The sequence below is a fragment of the Eschrichtius robustus genome, chromosome 3 (assembly GCF_028021215.1).
Source record: "Eschrichtius robustus isolate mEscRob2 chromosome 3, mEscRob2.pri, whole genome shotgun sequence".
NCBI classification, from domain to species: Eukaryota; Metazoa; Chordata; class Mammalia; order Artiodactyla; family Eschrichtiidae; genus Eschrichtius; species Eschrichtius robustus.
In genome coordinates, this window is record NC_090826.1 from 6,020,317 (window position 1) to 6,038,233 (window position 17,917).

Genomic DNA, 17,917 nt, shown 5'->3' on the forward strand with positions numbered 1-17,917 from the left:
GGAAGCCCCTTTAATACTAATTTTAATGCCCTAATTTACAAAATTTAGTTATCAAGATTACTCTTTCAGATTCTGTAGAGTTTACCTGTGTTTCACAAAGTCTGACTGTGGAACTGGCAGCAACAGAAGCTTGGAACTAAAATATGAATCGGGATCCTGAAGCCAACAGGACTTGCTAAATGTTACACCTTTCAAACCACCTGCACCTCCTGTCGTAATAAAACAACAGCAACCCAAGAAGGGAAGAGAGCTCAGTGTTGATGGGATGTGTACGCCTCCCACAGGGACTGTTCTGGTGCTTCCCATGAATTATCTCATTTAATACAACCACGAAATAAGCAGCGTCACTGCGCTCATTTTACAGAGAAGGACACGGGGGTGGAGAGAGCCGGATGACCTGGTCAGGGCCTCACAGCTGGGTGGGAGCAATGACTTGACGCCAGAGCCCCGTCTGTAAGAGCAGCTGCCTAGTATCACAAAACGGGAGGGATTTGGGGTTCTACGGCGATGGAATCCACCCTAAGCTCTTCCTGGTGTCATAAACATACCGGCACTCGTGGGGCCAGAGTCCTGTGTTAGGGAAATGGATTCAGTTGAATTTCAGCAGCAAGCGATGCCACAGCATCCTCACGGCCACATGTCAGCATGTTCCTGAGATGACGCATCCATCCCTCAAGCGGAAAACAACTTGCCTACAGATTTGTTCTTGAGGTCTTAGACAAGGAAAGGGAAGATTTATCAGACCTGTGCTCTAAAGAGATTTTGGATGGTTGTTGACAAGATCAATACCGATTTTGTGGCTGTTTGGTGCAGACCTGACCCTTCATTCCTCCTGAGTTGGGGGTGTGATTGGCGACAGAGCCGAGAAGGGGAGCCTGGGTTTCCCATAAGAAGTGCTTTCCCGCAGGCATGGGCCGTGCTGGGAGCTGCGTGGAGCTCGCGGGTCTCAGCTCCATACTCTATACATAGATAAGCTACGATGGTATAGATGTATTAAGAGAATAAGTTAGTATGTGCACACACACACATGGTTTTTAAAAATTAACAAACCAGGCTATATCTTCCATTCCACAATCTTAAATCCCACCTCAAGTTTCTTCTCTAAGAAACAGATTATGAAGGTATTTTTCTAGTACTGTGCTCCTTGAGCTCACAGAAACTGACATCAAACAAGCTTCAGTGTTAAGAGATTAAAGTTTTCAAGTGTTCAGTACTTAGCTTAACTAAGGGAGAGGGGATCTGAGTGTGTGGACGCCCTCCTTCAAAAACAAAGGAGAATTCAGACGGCCCCCAGTCCTCATCTTTAGGCATCCTTCACTTTGGACGCTTTTCCAAGCTAAGATACTGATTTTTTTTCTTTTTTTAAGTAATAACTCACGTTATTTTTAAGGGTTGAGAGGACATCATCACTAAGATAATGTAGGTTAAATGATTTGTAGTTTTACTGTTTTAACTAAAATTTACTTTTATGACTTTTTCTTCTTAGTATTTGCTTCTGTTCATTTATTTGTTTACTTTTAAACTTTTAGATAATTCTTTAAAGATAAATTGATGGATAGATTTTCAGGATATGTTTATAAGTAAAATAACCACTCATGATATTTGCAAAACATAGAGGATTTATTTTCCAAATAATAATGAACAGGGTATAGCTTGCCTAGTTTTTCATCTATAGCGCTTTCAAATCAAGCGTTTTTATTTTGCTTTTTCTAAGATGGTTGGTTTTGAGTTGACTAGTAGATGTTCATGTCACTTCAGACACAGTATTTCCAGAAGCATTCAGAGGGAGTTCCACGTTTCTTGTATGGTTTCCTGATTCTGGCTAAAAGGTGACTCAGTAAAATGTTAGGATCTTGTCCTGAGAAAGCCTGAAATTAAAACAATCCAAATAAAAAAACAGGTTATCAATGAATTGAGTCCTACACACACAAATAGGAACCTTAGTTCAGATGTAGGACCTTTAAAAAGTGTTTTCTTGCTGCTTTATGGGATAGAATTGCGGTGAGCGCCCAGCGTGTAGGCTCTGGAAGGTCTCCTTGTGCCCTACCTGTGGTCCATCCGGTCTGTTTAGCCCTGTGAGTGCCGTGAATTTTCCTAAACCCTCATTGACCTATTTCTATTTAAATCTGTCAGTAACATGTTCTGTCCATTTACTGTCTTCTCTGTAAAGTAGACCTTTTATTTGTCTTGAAATTAACTTCTTTAAGCATGGACCCTTAGTTTTCTTTTTTTTTTTTTTTCTAGGATTTCATGAGCAAATCCTAATCACCTTTATGATTTTAGAGTCTTTCATCAGAACCCTTCTGTTCAGAACAATATAAACATCTGAATGATAACGTTTAATGTAGAAGCCACCCCATCCCCTTCTGGGCGGTTTACCTGCCCTGGGGCCTCAGGTGGTGTACGCCATCTTCAGAACTGAGGGATTCCAGAGTATATTTTTATAAGGATGGTAATGGGTGCTACACCAAAAAAAGGTGTCTCTGGTCAAAATATTTGGGAAATGCTTGGTTAAAATTAAATATGCTTATCTCATTTCCTGGAGGCTTTAACATGCTAATAATGTACATAAAGAATTACCAGGACGGGAAGAGGGGCCAGAACCCAGGGCGTCACTGTAGGCTGGCTCGTGGGACTGGTATACCTGGAAAGCCCTTTAGGAGACACTAATTTAGAGTTTGAGGGGTTGATAATGATCAAATACAGATTTTTCTTTCTGTGTTTAAGGTCCTCCATTAACTGTGCACCATTTCTAACCATTTACTATTATCATTCGTCAATCCCAATCATAGTCTGTCTTCTGCACCCAAAATGATTTCCTTCATATTCTGCTCTTTCACACGTATGACATCTCAGGGTTTTGACCGTGTCTTTCTTCTGTTTAGACATCATATGGCAGTGCTTGTCATACTTTATTTAATGTGCATAAGAATGACCTGGGGAATCTTGGTAAGATGCAGATTTTGATTCAGTAGGTGCTGGGGGGTGGGGTCTGAGAGTCTGCGTTTCTCACAAGCTTCCACATGATACCAATACTGATGGTCCTCGGACCACGTGAAGATGATCAATGACACAGCACAAGTGGATGACAAACTTGAGGGCAGGGGCCTTATCTATTTTTTATCCTCTTAAACTCGTTACAATAATTTATCCAGAATGGGCACTGGATAAGTTCTTGTTGCATCCACATTTATATGGATCAAAATTTGGAACATGCTTTGAAGTAATGCTGACTGACCAGTTATTTTAAGGTGTGATTTCTACCGAAAATGCTCGACTGGTTCATGAATTGAGGCTCCTCTAAAGTCAAGGCATAGAATGCTCACTTTTGTAACATAATTCTCATTATGGAGCTACTTACCTTTCTCACACTTCCTCTTGGGTAAAAAATGTTGGTACCGGGATCTGGAAAAGAGTATTTTGAAACCATTCATCATCAGATCTATTATTTCCATTTTATACTTGTCTTATTTAAAACACACAAAATAGAATATTCCTAAATCATGTCTAGTTTCTGATTTTCCTTTTTTTCACACCACAGTGATACTTACTTGAAGGAAGATAGGCAGGCACCTGGTTCTTTCTCGCTTCCGGAATTCACAAAGGGTACTGCATTTTCCTAAGTTAGCAGTTCAGTAGTTTATCAAAAATATTTTATAACAAGTGAAATTCTTTCTACTAAACAAGGTCTATTAAAAGACTCCATTTTGTTTCCATAATGTCCTGAGCATTTGTATCAGTGCTGGGAGGAATACAGTGACAGAGAAAATAGTAAAAGCTGCCATTTCATGGATTACTTTGTGTGCCACTGTGCTGAACGTTTTACTTGCATTTTCTCATTGACTGAACTTCACAATAACCCCATGAGATGGGCATTTTTATCATTCCGTTTACTGGTTTAAGAAACTGAGGTACAGATAGATTAAGTAATTTGGTTAAGACTTGAGTAAGTGGGAAAAAAGGATTGTAAATTTAACTTATTGAAAACTGGGATAATGCCCTCCTTCCCCCCAAAATAAAAGTCCATACAGAGAACAAATATACTGAGGGACCAAGTAGAGCAGGATGCTTGGAAGGAGTTGCTGAGAAAAAGAAAACAGAAGATGTCAGAGGAAGTCTTTATGCCCGGAGGGGAGAGTGTTGGGTAACTACCTCATTTTATATAGCTGATCTTTATATTCCAAAACAGGATTTTACCTCATCTAATTGATGAAAACAGGGAGTAAATTCAGTGGCAAGAAAATCAGACACCGGTAAACACAAGAATCATTTTACCTGCTTTCCTAAGACCATCTCCTGTCTCTGCACCTGACATCTCTGGCAGCATCTGCAGAAGGGAAGCTCTTTCCAGCTCATCCAAAGTTGATCTGACATCTTCAGGTGCTACACGGAGTAGAAATAGATATTAGCAACTCAGCTGATTCTTCAATCAGTTCTGTTCCTTATTGTCTTTTGGGGGGTACCAGGGACAAGGAGATAATACTAGAAAAACTTCAAATACTAAGTTCCGGGTTTGTCGTCAGTAGTATTTTAACCGAGAACTGGAAATGCTACAGTCCAGTTCACAAGCCAGCAGAACAGGAAATCAAGCGTGTGACTCTCATCCTGATTCCTCCTGCCTGTGTGGCCTTGCCAGGCTGCTCACTGCCTTGAATAAGAGGGTAGGGCTGAGCCACAGGGTCAGTGAAAAAGCACTTCCACTTACAAAGTGATTCTTCCTCATTTCTATTTACCTATTGCTGCCTTTTGCCTTTTGCTTTTAGACATATGGGTGGTGAAATTGGAGTGAGAGGAAAAATAAAGGAGTGGTTTTCTAAAAGACAGGATTGTTAAGGTTCTTCCTGTAAAGCGAATAGGATGGCATCACCTCTTATCTGTCTGGCCTCCAAGATTTAGACACAATTGTCAGGAAAGAGTCAGCTTTAAAATACTCTTTAAAGAAGTTGATAGCAACATTTTCAGGGTGAAATTTGGTCAGCTTAGTGGCATAGAAGATGCATGGTAAGTGTGTGCAAGGTGTGTGGGAAGTGAGTGTGAGGTCTGGTGAGCAGACTCTGGACCCTGGCAGAGCAATCTTGGCCAGGTGCTGCAGTGGGGAGATCGGAGCTTCTGGGGAGTCCTGTACTCTCCACTTGCTTCACTAAGGCTTCCAAATCCTCAGCTACAACCTTGACTGGGAAACAAAGAGCAAGCCATTGTGAAGGCTTCTGGGCACATTCCCAGTACTTCTGAAGAATATGAATGAGAAATCTATAAAATTCTGAAGAATATGAATGAGAAATCTATAAAATTCTGAAGAATATGAATGAGAAATCTATAAAATTCTGAAGAATATGAATGAGAAATCTATAAAATTCTGAAGAATATGAATGAGAAATCTATAAAATTCTGAAGAATATGAATGAGAAATCTATAAAATTCTGAAGAATATGAATAAGAAATCTATAAAATTTGGCCACACATCAATGTTTATGTCATGAAGGATCATTTATGGAGAAACAAATAAGTGGGAAAAATTTCAGGCAAAAACTCTAATGTAAGCTGCCACCTGTTAAGAATTTAAGTGAGATGCTACACTCATCTAAGTTTGGAAAAATCATAATCATGATATGTAATTTTTTGCAGATGACAGTAATATCTGAATGTTCATCCTTGGTTTCATCTTATGCTTTTCACTGTTCTTTTTTTTAAATAGCAGAGAATCAATACAGTTAATGCCCGATTTAGCCATTAAGATGACTGCCACGTATGAGTTCAGTGACTGTGGAAGCTGACTGATAGTGCATGAATTAGAGCTTGACAATTATCAGAAAGCTGCTTGAGAGAAACTTTAGAGAGTAGAAATTATAAAATCAATGGCTTAGAAGAGTTTTTTTCCTTTATTAAAAAAAAAGTCTAAAGTATCCACAATTAAAGACAAGTTAAAATGTTTATGAACCTAATACCCAAGCACCAGCCTTTTCGTTTCTTAAACTAAATTAAGAGCTAACAGCACAATAAGTATCTGCTTGACTGATACACTTTAAGAAAATTCAACTTAGAATTGAACTGAATGAAACATCAATCAAAAGGAAAACATAAATGTACTTGGAAAATCTGTGTCATCCCTAGCCCCAGCTCGTCACTTCTTTATTTTTTAATAAATATTTTTGTTTCGTATAACACATGTCAGATGATTACTTTTTAGCTTAAAATAAGATACAATAAAAATATTTTAACCTATAATTGGAACAACCAATTCTGCATTCATCCAGCTCATTTAAAATAGAAACTAAAAGCAATGATGGTTTAAATTTAGTGCCATTTTCAAAATTGAAAAAAAAAAAAGCTGATCAAAATAACTTAGAGCTATAGAAGTGGCATTAAATAAGCAATGTTACCCTTCTACTTTTACATTTTAGAAAGGAAAAAAAAAACTGTATCCATTACTGACTCTGAGATGTAAGGATCCTCAGAATTCTTTTCATAGCTGGGACTATTAATTTCACAAGACTCCTTTAAGAAAGAATTTTCATTCTTATCTCTAACATTGCATTTAAGACCCTTGAAGACTGTTTCAAGACTGACATAAAGGAAAGAAATCATTTTACCTGAGAGCTGCAGGGGTTCTTCCCTGGAGTCAAGGACAGGAAGAGACCAGAGAGGATTTAAGCATCCTATGAAAAGCAAACAGCAGGAGACCAGCTTATACATGATTGGCAGGAGACAGAAGTCTTCCTTCTCAGCTTCTGTTTGTCAGAACTTTCAACTTGCTTCTTCTCGGGGATATAGCTCAGTGGGAGAGCATTTGACTGCAACTTGTTCCTTCTCATTCTGTGATCAGCGATTATATATATTATCCTATGACCTCATATCATCCCCTACAAAAAAATAAATAAATAAATTTATTGGCTATGAAGGCTGAAGGACAATCACTTTGCATTGATGTAATTTTTCAAAGTAGCAACTCATAGACAATAAATTTACTGTCTTGTTGCCTAGTGTACAAAATAGGTATTAAATAAAGAACAGTTACGTTTATAAATCTGGCAAAAGGAGTAACTGAGAGCAATAAATCATGAGTTAAAGAAAGGATAAGACATGAGTTGAAGTGGCCAAGGCAGAGACATGGATTTATGAGTCCTACCCAGCAGGAGTATTGTGGAGCATGGCAAGAAATGTGTTGATTTCCTTTTTTTAATCTTTTGTGAATGAATAGATGAATCGTCATATTGTTTTGGGGACTGCCATGCCTGAAGAATGACAATGTGTGGAATAAAACTCAAAACCACTTATTTATTTTTAAATAGTGAAGATAAGTTAAATGCATAGCAAACATTCAGGCTCAAGGCAAGTTGTGTACATACACTAGGCCTCACATAGAACTACGAGTATAAGGGTCTTCAGAGAAGGGAAATAACTTTCCTTAAAGTTGGATGTGACTCATTAAAGAGGATGAAGAACAAGCCTGAAAACCTGGCCGATAAGTATTTCCAGAATTTCACTGCTCTCCCCCACCTCCACTCTGCCTGGCGGCTGCCAGCCTGAATCGTTGCAGTAGCCTCCTTGCAAACATCCTCAAGGCTGCATTCTGCCCACCAGTCTCATCTCAGAACAGCACAGTGATGCTATTACCATGTTAAGTTAGGTCACATCAGCTCTTTGCTCAAAACCCTGTACTGGACCTGAACATGAAAGTTAAAACTAAAGAATTTCTAGGAAAATCAATAAATAAATGAACACCTTCACAACCTGAGGGTAGGCAAATATTTCTTAGACATGACACCAACCATATAAGAAAAGAATGGATAAACTGGACTTCATCAAAATTAGAAACATCTGCTCCTTGAAAGATACTGTTAAGAAAATGAAAACGCCAACCACAGATGTGAGAAAATATTCACAAAACCAATGCCAGACTAAAGACTTCTCCAGTATATGTATAAAGAATCCCAACTCAATAAGTCAGCAACCCAATTAAAAGAATGAGCAAAAGGTTTTTTGTTTGTTTGTTTGTTTGTTTTTCACACACACACACTGTATTTTATTTTTACAAGAGATAAATAGACTGACACCAAGCATTGTAAATGGATGACCACAACAAAAGCAACAATGATTGCAATTACCAAACACGAAACACACTCATACTATGTCATAATATTGACATTCAGTCCAGTAATCCTCCATGAGCAAAAGGTTTGACATGAAAACATACATCCAACAAACACCTGTACACAAATGTTCATAGCTGTAAACAACTAAATAACCCAGGTGTCCATCAACAGGGGACTGGATAAATAAGCTGTGCTACATCACACAGTGGAATTCCACTCAGCAATGCAAAGGAACTACTGATAAACACAACATGGACAAACCTCAAAAACTTTATGCTGAGTGAAATGAGCCAGACCCAGAAGAGTACATATTGCATGAGTCCATTTACATGAAGTTCTAGAACAGGCAAAATGAATCCGTGGCATCAAAAAACAGCTCAGTGGGCTTCCCTGGTGGCGCAGTGGTTGACAATCTGCCTGCCAATGCAGGGGACATGGGTTTGAGCCCTGGTCTGGGAAGATCCCACGTGCCGCGGAGCAACTAGGCCCATGAGCCGCAACTACTGAGCCTGCGCGTCTGGAGCCTGTGCCCCGCAACAAGAGAGGCCCGCGCACCGCGATGAAGAGTGGCCCCCACTCACCGCAACTAGAGAAAGCCCTCGCACAGAAACGAAGACCCAACACAGCCAAAAAGAAATATAAATAAATAAATAAATTTATAAAAAAACAAACAAGCAAAAAAAAAACAGTTCAGTGAGAGATGGAGGGTTGACTGTGGGGAGACAAAGAACTTCTGGGGATAATGAAAATGTTCTATACCTTATCAAGGCAGTGGTTACCTTGGCCAAAACTCATCAAACTGGGACTTCCCTGGTGGCGCAGTGGTTAAGAATCTGCCTGCCAATGCAGGGGACACGGGTTCGAGCCCTGGTCCAGGAAAATCCCACATGCCGCGGAGCAACTAAGCCTGTGTGCCACAACTACTGAGCCTGCACTCTAGAGCCTGTGAGCCACAACTACAGAGCCCGTGAGCCACAACTACTGAAGCCCATGCACCCTAGAGCCTGCGTGTTGCAACTACTGATGCCCACATGCCTAGAGTCCGTGCTACGCAACAACAGAAGCCACCGCAACGAGAAGCCTGCGCACCGCAACAAAGAGTAGCCCCTGCTCGCCGCAACTAGAGAAAGCCCACGCACAGCAACGAAGACCCAATGCAGCCAAAAAAACAAAAACAAAGTCATCAAACTGTACACTTAAAATGGGCACATTTTATCGTACGTAAATGATACCTACATAAAGTTGATTGGTTTTAAAGATTTAAAACCACTGTCTCCTGACTTCAATTTCACTTCTTCCGATACCACTCTCCCCCGACAACTCCACTCCAGCCACGCTTCCTCCTTACTACTCCCTGAACGTGCCCCTGCCTCAGGGCATTTGCAACTCCTGCTTCTGCCTCCCCTGGATTGCTCTTTCCCTAGATGTGGTGCCTGGCTCTCTTCCTCACCTCCTTCAAGTGTTTGCTAAAACATCACCTCCTAAGTGAGGAATCCCCCAACCCTGCTATTTAAAAGTTGCAGTGAGCCCACCCCCAGCATTCCTCGTCACTCTTGCCTTGTTCTGTTTTTTCCACGGCACGAAGCTCCCTCCAGCACATTATATATTTTATATAGTTATTATACAGAGTAGGCACCCAATAAATATTTGTCGAATCCGTGAATGGGGTGCCAACCACAGGTCAGGCCTTGTTGAGAGTAAAGAGCTGTGAACAAAAGGAAAAGAAGTTTCTACTCTTATGACCTTCCTAACCGGAGGAGACAGACCACACGTCAAATAGACACTATGATCATTTTTTATTGCCATGAAGAGGAATAAAGCCTAGTGCAGAGATGCTGCTGTAGGGCAGGTGGTCGGGGAAGATGTTGTTTCATACGGGGCATCCAGGAGGCCCCTGGGAAGGGGCAGAGGCCCAAATGAAGTGCGGGAGTGATACGTTTGGAGGCTCCCGCATAGGAAATCGAGGAGGGGTGATCAGGGAAGCAGGAGGAGCACTAAAAGAAGAGTCCCGGTGCTGGTGGGGGAGTGGGGGCCACGCTGCTGACAGGCTGGGACACCGTCCAGCTCGGAGCGCTGATACGGGCTGCATGGGGGTCACTGGTGTTTCGACAGGGCGATTTCACACAACCTGTCTGGTGAGGTGGAAGGTGGTAGTCTTATTTCAGGCTCATCTCCTCATTCAGCAGACATCTCAGCACCTACCATGTGCCAGCACTGCTGGGGGGAGGACACAGTTGTGGCCCAAGAGGACAGAGATGGCTCTCAAGAACCTGACAGCAGGAATGGGGCCACCAGAAACCACTTAGATCCAGCTTAAGAAAACAAAATGTATTGGAAAGTCATGGGATAGCTTCCAGGATCTGAAGAACTGTGCAGTAGCAGTACCCAGAGTCCCCCTGGGGCTCTGCTGGAAAAAAAAAAAAAGCTGGGCTTTTGATGAACCCCCTTGCAGGAGAATACCTAGGACAGCTATTTGCAAAGGAGAGGATTGTGGCCTCAACAGACATCCCAAATGGAACACATTATGGCAAGAGCTAAAATATATTTATACCCAGGAAGCTTGCTTTCAGAAATATACCCTAAGCTAATAATACCACAGAAGCAAAAAATTACCTGAAGGCATCATCTGAAGCCTTATCTAGAGTGGAAAAGACATTAAATCAAAGGTTGCAAACTCAAGTGCATATAGGAATCAAGAGGTGATAATGTAAATGAGGGAGGCAGGCTTGGAGAATGACAATAGGGAGTAGTGGAGTCTGTAGCAAAGTGGAGAACATATGCTCTCTCCAAAGGTGGATGGATTGCAGCTGCCAAGCCTGAAGGTTATAAATCTGAATCTAAGGGTAATCCATGATATCCTTGGCAACTAATTAAAAATTTTAAAAAACAACAGCTACAACAAAGTCCTAGCTAGCACTATGTGTTTCAAAGCAAACACATCCACAGAGCATAACTCAACCTACATGCACCCAATTCTGGCCCAAATGCCCAACATAACTGCTTGAGTTAGTATAGAGGTTATCAACGTGTAATTTTAGTAATCATTAACATAGTAACTAAAAGATTATAGGAACTTGTGCAATAGAATAATGTTAACAAATTAGAACGTAAGATGATTGACACTGTGAAAAAGGTGACTGTGGACAAGAACTGTTTAATATGTAATATAAAATTGAAAATAGTTGTGTGAGGGTAAAGGATTTTTTTTCTTTTCTTAAAATGCTATTTTGCACGTACATATAAAATATATATGTAAAAGTATATGTAGCATATATAACATATATGTATTACATGTGTGGGCATGCATGCATGTGTGTGTATGTGTAAGCACTCATGAAGTAAAGTCCTGCCAAGAGGTGGGGAAGCAGGCAGGCTGAGACTGGGGGTTTGTGGGTGCCCCTCGAGGACTTTCAGAGAGGCGGGGTGAACGCCAGACCGCTCCCTCCCCTGTGGAAGGGGCAGTCTGCCAAGCTTTGTCATTCTCTGGTGACTCAGGGGTACTTCTGACAGTTATTAGTGGTGATTTTACAGCATGGCCTAATTAAGTTACGACTCAAGCTTAAGCTTAAAAGAAAATTAGCTTCTTTCCTTCAACAGACCATCAAGGACAATGTCACCTTGTCCCAGAAATGTCCTGAGCACGTCACTCAATCCTAACGGTCCTCCGGCAGAGCAATACGACTTCACGTTCATGAACGTGTATGAACAACGACCACTTTTTAAGAGGTGGGATTCCTTTCACTAGTTGCAAATTACCTTTGTTAACCAGAGGGGTGTTTTTTGTGTCACATAGAAGCAAACCGTTAATAAGACATGTTTTGGGTGACTTGTGCCCATAGAGCAGCAGTACCTATTGGACAAGTACAAAAGTCACAAACCTCTTTTTAGCCCTTGTGTTGAAATTAATCTAAGTTCACCTGCTCTGCTGCCATATTTACCCTTTCGTAACGTGGGCAGAACTTTTGAATATAGTATTTACATTGATTGTCCCCGCTTGTGAGGGCTCCTTGTGGAGAAATTGATGGGAAGTGACTTTGGCAAGTGTTTGAAGCCTGTTCAGTACATTCTTGGTGATGACTAACTCTCCTAATTCAGGATGAACCGTCAGGAATGGGCTTGTGCCCTTCAAATACTGCAATAGTATGCCATTCTTTTAGGCCGACCCTGGTCTGTGGAAGTTCAGAATCAGATGTTCAGCTGATGTTGAGGTTGTTTCAGATGTCATGGGGTCCACTCTTATTTCTGTTCGTGTAAAAATCATAGGTTATAGGCTCTCAGATATAGATTTAATGTATATTAGTTAAAATTCTAAATTTACCCTCATCTGTATTGGTTACAGCCTTAATTTGTATTAAATTATATGTCAGGTAACCATTTTGTATAAACGGTTACTGAATGCCTGCCTTGTCGGTTGCATGACAGCAATAAACTGTGGGACTTGAAGGCGTCTTGGCAGAATCAGGAGGGCTTTGCAGGAGAGGTGGACAAGGGACAGGTGAGGAAACAGCCTAAACCAAGGCCTAGAGGACGTGTCGCACAAGTTTGCAAAAGGCTGGACACAGCTAACGAAGACCAGAGGGCTCGGCAGGACCGGGTCACATCACCAAGTCAAGGAATTTGGATTGTCCTTTAATAGCCATGAGGAGACAATGAGGGGTTTTAAACAAGGGAGTCATGTCATTCACTTGTTCATTCAACAATATTCATTGAGCACCTAGCATGTGCCAGGTACTGTTCAAGATACTGAGGATACAAAAATAAACAAAGCCTCAGAGTTTACTCCCAATGCATCAGGTGGTGACAAGTGCCATGAAGAACTAAGTAGGCTTAGGAGGGTGATGATGGAGGGGCTACTCTATATAGGGGGTCAGCATAGAAGGAAATGAGGAGAGTGTCATATGGCCATCTGAGAACAAGAGCATTCCAGGCAGTGGGAATAGCAAGTGCAAAGGCCCTGGGGTAGGATTGGGCTATGCCTGTTTGAGCAACACCCAGGAGGTCAGCGTGGCTCAAGCAGAGTGATCAAGGGGGAAAAGGTGGAAGTTGAGAACAGAAAGATGGTAGAAGGACAGATCTAGGATTTTAAGGACTTAAAACAGCTTTAAAGTGAGTAGGATAGGAAGCCCATTTGGAGCAATAGTATGACACAGTGTGAATTATGTTTTAAAAAGCTCACTCTGGCCACTGTGTGGGGAGGAGACTGCAACGGGGACAGGGTAAAAGCAGGGGGACCACCCTCTGGAGATGAGAACTAAGGGTGGTGAGAGGGACAGATTCTGCAATTACTTTGAAGGAACAGCCAGCGGGATTTGCTGGTGAATTGAAGGTGAAAGATACCTTGAGGATGACCCCAAAGTTATTGGCCTGAGAACCTGGAAGGGTGGCGTCACCTGCAACTAAAGTGCAAGAGCAGGTCTGCAAGGGATGTCGAGTGGTTTGGACACGTTAGTATGGGGGTGCCTGTTAGACACCCAGGGGAGAGGTCAAGAGGGCAGCTGGATCCATGTGGGGTCCAGGAGGAAGACCTGGGCTGCAGATAAAACTTGGGAGTCATCAGACAGTATCTAAAGGGATCGGGTGCATGAATCACCAAGGAAGTGAAGGTGGAGAGAAGAGAGGAGGGTGCGGGCCCAAGAGCCCCACGGGGAGACATGGAGGAGCCAACAAAGGGGCCACCGGGAGGCCAGTGAGGGAGCAGAGAACCGAGGAAGAGGCCCGATGAAGACAGCGTTTCTAGAAGGAGGGAAGGATGGTCCACGTCAAAGGCTGCAGACGAGGAATAACTGGGGCAGATCCAGGTAGCAACACAAAGGGTCTCGCAACTTCGACCACAGCAGTTCTGGTGGCATAGAGAGTTGAAAGGCTGATTGGAGTGGGTTCAAGACAGAATGGGGAGGGACTTCCCTGGTGGTCCAGTGGGTAAGACTCTGTGCTCCCAATGCAGGGGGCCCAGGTTCGATCCCTGGTCAAGGAATTAGATCCCACGTGCATGCAGAACCTAGGAGTTCACATGCTGCATGCTTCAACTAAAGAAGCCCTCATGCCACGGCTAAAGATACCGCATGCCGTGACTAAGACACGGCGTTGCCAAAATAAATAAATAATTTTTTTTGTTTTTTAAAGAGAGAGAATGGGGAAAAAGGAAGTAGAGACCATGAACAGAAAACTCTTTTAGGGAGTCTTGTTGTGAAGGGGGGCAGAGAAACGGGAGAAGCAGCTGCTGAGGACCCAGCGTCAGGACAGAGGTGGTTAGAGAAGGGCCGTATCACAGGTGGTCTTCTGGCTGTAGGCACGACCACATCTGCCTTTTGCACGTGGCGCCCTCACGTGGTGACCTATGTGGCCAAGCTGAGTGCCTGGTGCCTGAACCACTCCCTTGTCCCACCTCCACTGGCCGCAAAGAGCCCACTTCCTGGGGGCCGGGGTAGAAGCAAGTGGACCCACGGACATGGTTGTGCACAGCTCCCAGCACGTTTGTGAGTGTGAAGAACATGCAACAGCAAGCACAGCTGTTCACAGTTCTTTCTGGTGGTAACCAGGTTCTGAACTTCAGGATTCCCCTGGGTGCCAATTGACCAAATACTGCTTTATTATAAAAAAGCTCTTCATTCTGAGAAAAGTCTTTATAGTGGCTTAGTGGGCCACACCTCATCTCTTACGGTTCTCCACCTTGCTCACTCCCCTCCAGGCATGCTTCCACCTCAGGGCCTTTGCACTGGCTGCCCCTTCTGCCTGGAATGTTAACCCCAAATATCTACATGGCCAACTCGTTCATCAACTTTGAGTCTCTGCTCACGGGTCCTGCCTGCCAACGCTTATTTAAAAATCACACCCTGCCCTTTCCTCCCCCTTACGCAGTCTATTTTAAATGTTTTCATTCATCATGTTTGATTTACTTAATATGTTTATTGGGGTTATTATGAAGGCAGGGACTCTGTTTTGCTCACTGATGTATCCCAAGTGCCTTGAACAGCGGCTGGCACATGGTGGGTCTCAAACACTATTTGTTGAATGAATGAATTTTTGGAAATCCTTTTAGCCTGGTGCATGAGTTCTGTGTTTATTTTCTTCCAGCTGAATCTTATTGTCTCAGTCATTTAGTGCTGTGTAAGAAACTACCCCAAAATCTAGTGGCTTAAGACAACAACGATTTTATTGGCTCCTGATTCTGCAGGTCAGAAATTTGGACTGGGTTGTTCATAGGAGGTAAAGAGTCTGCTGCTGTTGTTTGGATCATTCACATGGCCCTGGCTTCTAAGAGGACCTCACTTGCCTGGCTGGAGGCTGGTGCTGGCTGGCAGCCAGACCTCCCTGTCCACTTGGTCACTCATCCCCCAGGAGGCTGGTCCTGGAGCCTTCACGTGCCTTCATCTCAGGGCAGTGCAAGGGCAAGCATGGAAGCTGCAGGGCTCTTGAGACCCCGGCTCAGAAAACCTCAAGGTCACTTCTACTGCATTCCCTTCATGAAAGCAAGTCCTCATGCCAACCTACATTCAAGGGGTGCTGTATTAGTTTACTGGGGTACTTAAACAACAGAATTATTGTCTCACAGTCCTGGAGGCTGGAAGTTCAAGAACAAGTTGTTGGCAGAGTTGGTTACTTCTGAGGCCTCCCTCCTTGGCGTGTAGATGGCCAACTTCTCCCTGTGTCCTCACATGGTCTTTCCTTTGTGTGGGTCTGTGTCCTAATCTCCTCTTCTTGTAAGGACACAAGTCCCATTGGATTAGAGCCCACCCATATGAGCTCATTTAAGCTTAACCATCTTTTTAAAGGCCCCGACTCCAAATACAGTCACATTCTAAGGTACCGGGTTTAGGACTTCAACATATAAATCTGGGGGGGACACAATTCAGCCCATAACAAGGGGGGAGAGAAACTTCATTTCTTGGTGGAGGAACTATTGCAATCTACCCACTTACCAAACTGGCCACTGTCCACTTGCCCAACATAGAAGACGTCTGCTTCCAGAGCCTCTTCTCAGCTCAGAGTGGACAGGAAGTCAGACCTGGGGCTGGTTTGGAAGTGCTTCTGTTCAACACCCCTGCAAGGACTTCAGATCAGCGTGGAGGGCAGAGGGTGAGGAAACAAAATCAGAAAGCCAAATGCTTGTGAGGCAGGGCCCTCAGGAGAAAGTCCACCCCCTCCCTTCCAAAGGAGTCTCCAGCCCTGTCCTACTCTGGTTTTGGCCCAGCTCTCAGGACCACCTTTGGCTGGACACCTGTCCCCTGCCTCTACAGTTTCTTCTTTGCTCATGATGCTGTTTGCCTTGTAGAAATCAACCTCATCCTTAAGACCCAGCCCGAAGGCACCCTGTGCTTGCTCCCTCCTAGGGGAGTCCATGGGAAGAAGACTTATCAAGTGGTGCACCCACCTCTCTCCTCCGTTGCTGTGGACTGAGTGCTTGTGCCTCCCAAATTCGTATGTTGAAGCCCTAAACCTCAAGGTGATGGTGTTGGGGGGTGGGGTCTTTGGGGAGGGGGGTGATTAGGTCATGAGGGTGGAGCCCTCATGAATGTGATTAGCGCCCTTACGAAAAGAAACAGGAGATGCACCCCAATGTTCATTGCAGCACTATTTACAATAGCCAGGTCATGGAAGCAACCTAAATGCCCATCGACAGACGAATGGATAAAGAAGATGTGGTACATATATACAGTGGAATATTAGCCATAAAAAGGAACAAAATTGGGTCATTTGTAGAGATGTAGGTGGATCTAGAGACTGTCATACAGAGTGAAGTAAGTCAGAAAGAGAAAAACAAATATCATATATTAACGCATATATGTGGAACCTAGAAAAATGGTACAGGTGAACCGGTTTGCAGGGCAGAAATTGAGACACAGATGTAGGGAACAAACATATGGACACCAAGGGGGGAAAGTGGCGGGGGGTGCTGGTGGTGGTGTGATGAATTGGGAGATTGGGATTGACATATATACACTAATATGTATAAAATGGGTAACTAATAAGAACCTGCTGTATAAAAAAATAAATAAAATAAAATTCAGAAATTCAACAACAAAAAAAGAAAGAAACATGAGAGAGCTGATCTCTCTCCACTAAGTAAGGACACAGCAAGAAGGTGGCTGCCTGCAAACCAGGAAGAGAGCCCTCACCAGAACCCAACCACACTGGAACCCTGATCTTAAACTTCCAGCCACCAGAACTGTGAGAACTAAGTGTAGGTTATTTAAACAGCCCACTCCAGGGCATTCTAGACATGTATGGAAGGTGTTGGCCAACCATGCCAGGCACCATGTCAGGCACCGTGCCAGAGTGTTCATGTGTCATCCCATCAAATCCCACAAATCACCTTCATCCCCCAGGGCTGACCACGGTGGTAGGCACAGAACAGGGGCTCTGTTAACAATGATCAGCTGAAGTTCAAAATGCATTATCAATTCCCATTGTGAGAAAAAAAGGGGAGACCCTCAAAATATGAAGAACTCAACACAAGTAGATGTTTGTTGATTACAGGAAAGATGTATTAAATCAGACCCAGAAAAAAAAAATTAGAAGAGAAATTAACACAAAATAACCCAACTGTTCAAAATTTTGCTTCTTCCCAGCACAATAGCTTCCACAATCTGGAAACAGACTCCAGCAAGTCTCCTAGGAAAAGTTTTCCTTGTGCTCTTCTGCATTCCAGAGGGTCTATTAATGAAGGGGTCTTCCAGAATAAGCACCTCCTAACATGTACCCATCTCTACTTTAACAGCAGAGTCATTATGTTAACACCCCCAGCTAATTTACTGCAAATGGGAAGCTGGCTCTCCCTCGAAGGCACGCGTTTTTGTCAAGCCCAGGGATGAAGCCCCGTCCAG

The 17,917-nt window shown here is 43.1% G+C and overlaps 1 protein-coding gene across 1 annotated transcript; it reads right to left on the reverse strand.

The window, feature by feature from the left end:
* Positions 1 to 1,754: 1,754 nt before the first annotated feature.
* UTS2 (urotensin 2) lies at positions 1,755 to 6,693 on the reverse strand. The gene is made up of 4 exons (XM_068537713.1): positions 6,591 to 6,693; positions 4,276 to 4,383; positions 3,364 to 3,405; positions 1,755 to 1,876 (listed from the first exon to the last, which is right to left on the reverse strand). Exons 1-4 carry the CDS (start codon positions 6,691 to 6,693, stop codon positions 1,755 to 1,757), a joined length of 375 nt encoding a protein of 124 aa, XP_068393814.1.
* Positions 6,694 to 17,917: the final 11,224 nt, after the last annotated feature.

Coding starts and splice junctions, on each gene's coding strand:
- UTS2 (XM_068537713.1), bottom strand. CDS start 6,693: ATGTATAAGCTGGTCTCCTGCTGTTTGCTTTTCATAGGATGCTTAAAT. Junction 4,384..6,590: donor AGAACCCCTGCAGCTCTCAG/GTAAAATGATTT, acceptor TACTCCGTGTAG/CACCTGAAGATGTCAGATCA. Junction 3,406..4,275: donor AGATGGTCTTAGGAAAGCAG/GTAAAATGATTC, acceptor ACTCTTTTCCAG/ATCCCGGTACCAACATTTTT.